We start from the raw sequence: 7363 nt of genomic DNA, 5'->3' as shown, positions 1-7363 counted from the left end.
GTTGACAAATATGTTAACAAGAGAAAACGAAAAAATATTGTGTATAGAAGGAGCAGAGAACAGAAATGAGATTTTTCCTATTCGCAGAAAAATTCTCCTCGTACTACCTAGAGCACAGCATCACATCAACATACCGTTGATGTCAGCCTCTCATAACTAGGATGACACGTCACAACAAACTGCCAGACAAACCCGCCGAGCAGACTGACCTTTTGGTACTGGACATCACAACATGGTCAAAAGCAAGACCTGGTTACAACACACGTGACACAGTATAACAAGCGTTTTGGCACAATAGTATATTTTTGCGCTTTCACTCCCACAGTCAGAGTTTAAACCTGGTTGTAGTCTTTTTTTTATTTCATTAAAAATTAAACATTATTATATTTATGTGACTGTAGATAGTGATTTTATTTATGACAGCTAAATAAAACAGTCTAAAAATTAAAATTTTTGAAAATAATATAAATATCTTTTTTTTTATTATTTCTTTCTTTCTTTCTTTTAATATTTATATTTTATTTTTATTTTTGATTATTTCATATGCCCAACTATTTTCAACCAAAAGATATGTCAATCACACCAGACTTTGAACAAATTCATAAAATTACTGAGTCTAAGAAGACTTCTGTTATGTAAGTTGTATTAATCAATAATTCTTTAAATATATATTAATTATAATAATATATATATATATTTTATATTATAGTTATCTGAAAGAAAATAATATTCTCTATGAGCACATGTCATGTTGCAATGAATGGCCTATAACTTTACAGTGTCATATCAGTAGAGAGAAGTTTTACTGCAAGTGCAATTCCAGAAACTGCTGTAACAGAAGTGAAATGTCTATCGGAAAAGATACTATCTTTTCTTTTAAAAAGATGACTTTAAATATTATGATATATCTTATTTGGTGTTTCATCTTGAATTATGTATTGAATAAGACTGAAGAAGCAACCAAACTGAGCAAAAAGACAATTGGTATTTTTATGGCAGGTATTCAAAAAGTTATTTGTCAAGATATCAGTAGTAATGACTCTTTGATTGGTAAGTAAAATATAATATATGTTTTATTAATAAATTCTAATAATATAATAGGAGGAGAAAGAATTACTGTTGAAATTGATGAGTCTAATTTTGAAAAGTGAAAGTATAATAAAGAGCATAGAGTTGAAGGTATTTGGGTTCTGGGGTGTTGAGCAGACATCAGAAAGAAAAATCTTTTTGGTAGCTGTATCAAATAGAACTGCTGACAATTTTTTGAATATTATCCAACATCATATTCTATCAGGCTCTATCATTCACACTGATTATTTTAAATTATACAATCAGTTAGAAACACTGGGATATAGACATTCAACAGTAAATCATTCTGTTGAATATAAAATAAGTGAAGGTATACATACCAACACGATTGAAGGTAATATTAAAACATTTTGAAAGAAATTATTATTAATAATTTATTAAGTACTTCAAATGATGTAAGGCAGCAAATGGTCTCAAGATCAAAAACCAAAAAAATAGTATCATGAAAATTAATGCAGTTTATTTGGAGGCGCAAGCATACTGGAAATCTTTGGATATATCTATTATAAACTTTGGCCAGAATTTCTATTGTCAGACAAATAAAGGATAATAATATCAGCTTAGAACAGCAACTTTTGCTAGATCTTGATCCAGACTATAAAACATATTTCACAGAAAATGAATCATCTTCTTTCGAAAATAAAAATGCTATCAGTAGTGATAGTAATAATACTAGTGATAGTACTGATGACAGTAATTTTATTTTGTAAATTTTTTTATTTGTTTTTTATTATTTTATTTTTAATATTTTTATTAAAACCATATATTTATCTTGTTTACTGAGTATATTCATATTTTTTATATTATTTGTAATAATAATTATAGAAAACATTAATTTAATTATTTAATTAATTAAATAGATATTTTATATACTGATTCCATATTAGCTTCAAACTAATCACAATATGTATATACTTTTATTTCTGATAAATTTAACAGCTGACAATCAAAACTATTATATTTTTTTACTGGTTTAATAAATAATAAAAAAATTGAAAATTTTTATTGATAAATTTATATTTATTAAATCTGCAGAATTCAGATCATAAACTAACTGTCTTAGAAATTTATAACTTAGGTCAAATATTAATCTGAATTAATATTAACAAGTAGTTAATATAAAAAACAAATACATATTTTTAAGTTATTACAAATAATATAAAATAAAGATGTTTTTCTTAAAATATATTAATAATAAAAATGAATATTTCATAATATTTAATAATTGTTTCTAAGAAGAAAAATATAGAAAAAATATAAAGTATCAAAGTAAAGTAGTATTTTTAACACATATAGAAACTTCTGATATTCTCATTAAAAATAAAAACTGTATAAAAGTTTTTGTTATATTACTTTATATATATTTAAGTTTCTTTTATTTATATTTGCATCTAATTTTACCAAAATACTTTAATTAGTTAATTTTTATAAAACTATATATTATACAGACAAAATTGTTTGTTTTAAAATTTACTATCTTCATTTTCCAAATCCAGTTATTAAAACTAGTAGTTTCTGTTTAAAATGTTTTAATTAAGTAGATAGTCTCATTAAAAGTGCTAAACTACGGATCTCAAAAAAAAACAAATCATGTCTCACATTGCTCTCCTGACATATTCTGCTCATATTTTTTTTTAAATATATCAAATGAATAAGTTGTATTTTTATAAAAGTATATTTACATTCACTACAATTTATAGACAATATAGAAGATTCATATATACATATATTCTTTATGAGATTTTTTTATTTAATATTAAAAAATAATAAAACTCTTATAAATTGAAATTGAAACAAGTCTTCGAAATTTTAAAATAATTTTGATTCTCAAAAAAATAACTTTGGGTTCATTTCCAATGTTGATTTTCAAAAATTGCAACTTAAAAACATCTCTATTTTTCTGGCAAGTTCAGAATATTTAAAAATATTATATAATTTAGCTGCAAAAACTTTTAAATTATTAATAAATAAATAATATTAATATTTACACTATTATCTAAAGTTATTTTATATTACTTGGGTAATATATATTATTATATCTTATATAATTATCTATTAAAACAGAATATGTATCAAATAAGATACATAGATATTAAATAAATAACTACTATACATTATAGCTTATTTTTTAAACTATTAACAATTAAAATAAAAAACTAATTCTAAAATCAGATATATTATATAGAATAAAGAAAACAAATATTATATAATATTCTTATTATATTATTTAAATAAATATATAATATCAACATCAATATGTAAAACAAATACTAAAAGAAAAAACTTATTTTTTATAAAATCAGACAAACAAAGTCTCAAAATACTTTTTAATGCAGTCAGTTTTTTTTTAAAATTGATATACAAATTAAATAATACACAAAGTTTACAATAAGTGTTAATTTGTTTTTAAAAAAAATGAAAAGAAATTGAGAAGCTGTCTCATATAATCTGTATATCTATATTATTAATATATATATATCAAATTTCATGTTGAAGAAAACTAAAAAATATCAAATATAAAACATATTATTTCTTATCAAGTATTTTTATATACTTGAATTTTAGTAGAAGACAATATTAAATATGCTTTGATTTATATTTAGTTTTTGTATTCTATAAAAAAACACAAATAAAAACGCAGATAAAAAGAATTTACTTTAAAAAATAAAAGAATAATTTCTCTATACAAATAAATATATCTATAACATAATAAGTATTTTTTAAACTAACTTTTACCAACTTATATTATATATATTAAAAATAAAAAACAAATTTTAAGATTTTTATTATAAAATTGACTTTTATTTAATCAAAAATCAAAGGACAGACAAAATATTTTATGAGTATCATTAATTCTCCAATCAGAAAAGAAAGTCAAAACTTAAAAAACTTTTGGATTTTGATTTTTTTATAAAGAAAATTTTAAAAAAAAATAAAAATTAAAAATAAAATAAAAAAAGATAGTAGTTCATAATATATAATTGATAATTGATAATAAAAAAAAATAATAAAAAAAAATTATCTTTGTTGAGGTGGACGGGATTGAGAGGGGAAGCCATATTTTTTCAGCTTATTGTATGCAAACTTCAACGTATTTAAGAACTTGCTCACATCTTCTGAGATTTCCATGTACGCGGCTATCTTGCTGTCAAGTTCAACAGAGTATACTTGATAATAGTTTATGATATCAGCTTCTATCTCGTCAGAAAGAAGGGAAGTGTCAACTACTGCTTTAGTATCAGTATTAGATACATGGACAGCAGAGGAGGAGGAGGAAAGACTTTGGCACAAAGAGTAGGGAATATCTAGCATGCGATTGATGAGAAAGATATGCTTGCAAAGCTTAGAAGTATCAGGGCAAGTGCAGTTTTGCAGAAAACCATTGTGTAGCTCAATGTTGTATATAACAAGATCAACTGTGAATGATCTGCAAGTGAATACAGTATCACTCAATTTCTCAACCATTTCCATTGCATTATAGCTATCTAACATGTATATATTTTGTCTTTTTTGCTCTTCTTGGCATGTAAGGTCTACTAATTAGAATTCATATAATATCTTGACATTTTTGTGTTTGTAGTCAAGAGTCAAGACTTTGGCCAGAAGATAAATAAGTTTATCTACTCGAAGAGATCTTGCATGTCCAAGATAAAAAGTCTTCAGCTGATTGTAATAAGACTCTATCAAATTATTGGTGTGAAAAGTTGTCACCTATTGTTTATATTATATATTAGAAACAGGCAAATAATCAATAAAGTTTCATATCAATCACTATACCTTGCACCATAATTCTTTTTTCTGCACCCACATTCAGTTAAAATACAAAATAAAGTCCTCATATTCCCCAAATTTCATAAGAAATTTATTATAAAGTGTATCATAGGCAACAGAAGTTGTTGCATGTATCATATTACTCAATACAGCATGAATAATGTTACAAGCTATGTTTGAAGCATGTGTTGAGTTTTGCACTTTAATCTATATTATAGTGTTATATGAGATATACACAACTTTAAATAAATATGCTACTTACATGCTTCTTTACATTAACTTCCCATGCTCTATTAATATGCCAATAACATGACAGGATATTAATACTATTGCCAAAGACTTCTTCCATTGCACCAATTTCGATGGGCCTGCAGTCAATCATTATTCTTTTTGCCTTTAATGTAAAGATATTTATTATCAATGTTAACTATTGACTTAAGGTCAAGGTATATTCATGATCAGTTATAAAGAAGCAGACAGGCAATCCCTTATTGGTGATAGCGTTTCGCACACCAATTGTAAACAGAAAGCAATCTTCAGGTTTTTTACCAGCTACAGTATTGAATGACTTGCTTGTTTTGTGTGTTGAGTCAATGCACCACTCTTCCGAATTCTCCAGAAACTAATGCAATAATAAGATGTATAAATAGGTATATAGAATAAAATATAAATAATACATATTATTTACTTCTTTTTGCCACTCAGAAACCCACAAAACAAGAAAGGCGCCATTCTTATGAACTATGAAAAGAGTAGTATTTTTACTTTCGTTCAACTTTTGAACTTACAGTTTGATACTTTCATAATGATCTATATGGTTTCTTGAGAGTTTTCTCATTTGAGCATTGATAAAATTTCTCACATATTGATAATCAATGAGAAGAGAAGAAGGGAAAGAAGATCTATTGCCAGCTTGTTCCAGCTATGTAATTTTAAATAAGCAAAGTCTCTCAAAATATACTATATAATATTTACTTCAAGAAGTCTGTCTTCACTCATTCTAAGCATGTTTTTGATAGATTTCCAAACTATGTTTTGGCCGACAAGCCCTTCTACCTATTGTTTTAATTCATCTGGCAATCTTGACAAACTGATCTCTTCAATCTTAAATAGATCATGGTTTGGATGCTGCCAGTTGTATTTGATACAAGCAGTATCATCAGTCATGGTATGCTTATAGATACTAGCAAAAAAACCAGTCTTGACGGACTTGGTTGTTCTGACGCATTTCTGAGCAGGCTGAAAAGTTTTTTTCACTTGTGGTTTTCCAGTATGATCACATAAGTAAACTACTGTCTTTACTTTGAGAGGATTTTCAAGAGGCTTCCAAACAAAGACCGTGTTCTTCTCATGACTGTAAGATTGATAGTAAACTCAATTGCCATATTTTTTAACTATAACCTTTAACTAGTTTGTAAATTCATCTTCAGATGAAAGGTCAAAGAAGTTGACAGCTTCTATATAATCTGGAATTATGCGATTGTCGTATTTAGCAGCAATATTAAAGGTTGCCATTTTGAGATTTGATAAAAAAAAGGCGTGTTTGGAAAAAAAATATTAAGGCATAAGCATGTAATAAAAGTTTGCAAAAACAAAACAAATGAAAATAAATGGGTTACTTGCTTTTCTGATTGAGGAATTACTGTCACCAATATTTATTGCGTTACATTTTTATATAATATCTGCTACTGTGATTTTTTAATTTTTCTGACTCTAAAATTTTAATTTATTATATAAAATATAAATAAAATACAAAATATTGTTATTAAAATTAACAATAAAACAAATTTTAATTCAATCAATTTTAATTCAGCAGTCAAATAAAGCTATTATATTATAACTATATAGTATATTTATAATTGTGATTTTTTCAAATACTTCTAATTGGTAATATTTTCATCAATCAAGAAATATATAAAAAATGCTTAAGACATATCAGTCTATTTTGTCTTTTGTACAAAAAAAAAGAATTGGTTTATTTTATCATAGATGCAATACTAGACTTTTAGAAAAACAATTTTTTAACAAAGATCAAATCAGTACATTTTATTATTTTACCACTTATGTAGATTTATTATGTAATATTATGTAAAACTATATATAATATCTAATAACTATGACTAAGAGTAACTAAATTGTATTTTAAAAACATCTGCAATATTTATACAGATTATAAATATACATATTTATAAAAGATTATATATAAGATATATCAAATATGATCAAAAAATTACCTAATTTTATTCTGAATACAACTGCATTGTTTACTCAGATTATTTGTGTATAAATATACAAGATTATCAAAAAATTAAACAGCTATAATCAAAAGTTATCAATTCCTATTTAAAAAATATATATTTTATTTATATTACTTAAAGATATGTAATTATATATAAAATTTAATACTTTTCATTTATTAAAGCACTTTTATTTATAAATTTATACCTATTACATAAAGACATATAGCTATATATATTAACACATATATAATATAAAATTATAT

At 24.5% G+C, this 7363-nt stretch overlaps 4 protein-coding genes across 4 annotated transcripts; 1 reads left to right on the top strand and 3 right to left on the bottom strand.

The window, feature by feature from the left end:
• Positions 1–543: 543 nt before the first annotated feature.
• On the top strand, positions 544–1987 carry PHYBLDRAFT_176463 (hypothetical protein; the record flags this gene model as incomplete). Its single annotated transcript, XM_018437785.1, has 6 exons — positions 544–635; positions 710–1050; positions 1112–1423; positions 1472–1484; positions 1610–1782; positions 1950–1987. The coding sequence occupies 6 exons, from the start codon at positions 544–546 to the stop codon at positions 1985–1987; spliced, it is 969 nt and encodes a 322-aa protein (XP_018283095.1).
• Positions 1988–4107: 2120 nt separating this feature from the next.
• Positions 4108–4581, bottom strand: PHYBLDRAFT_176462 (hypothetical protein; the record flags this gene model as incomplete). Its single annotated transcript, XM_018437784.1, has 1 exon — positions 4108–4581. The coding sequence occupies one exon, from the start codon at positions 4579–4581 to the stop codon at positions 4108–4110; it is 474 nt and encodes a 157-aa protein (XP_018283094.1).
• A 318-nt stretch (positions 4582–4899) lies between these two features.
• Positions 4900–5664, bottom strand: PHYBLDRAFT_176461 (hypothetical protein; the record flags this gene model as incomplete). The annotated part of the gene is made up of 5 exons (XM_018437783.1): positions 4900–5067; positions 5123–5254; positions 5339–5482; positions 5549–5601; positions 5649–5664. 5 exons carry the CDS (start codon positions 5662–5664, stop codon positions 4900–4902), a joined length of 513 nt encoding a protein of 170 aa, XP_018283093.1.
• Positions 5665–5916: 252 nt separating this feature from the next.
• On the bottom strand, positions 5917–6375 carry PHYBLDRAFT_73792 (hypothetical protein; the record flags this gene model as incomplete). The annotated part of the gene is made up of 2 exons (XM_018442916.1): positions 5917–6214; positions 6269–6375. 2 exons carry the CDS (start codon positions 6373–6375, stop codon positions 5917–5919), a joined length of 405 nt encoding a protein of 134 aa, XP_018283092.1.
• Positions 6376–7363: the final 988 nt, after the last annotated feature.

This window comes from Phycomyces blakesleeanus (assembly GCF_001638985.1).
Source record: "Phycomyces blakesleeanus NRRL 1555(-) unplaced genomic scaffold PHYBLscaffold_70, whole genome shotgun sequence".
NCBI classification, from domain to species: Eukaryota; Fungi; Mucoromycota; class Mucoromycetes; order Mucorales; family Phycomycetaceae; genus Phycomyces; species Phycomyces blakesleeanus.
Note: the sequence above shows the minus strand (reverse complement) of the source record. Positions and strands in the feature narration are given on the sequence as shown.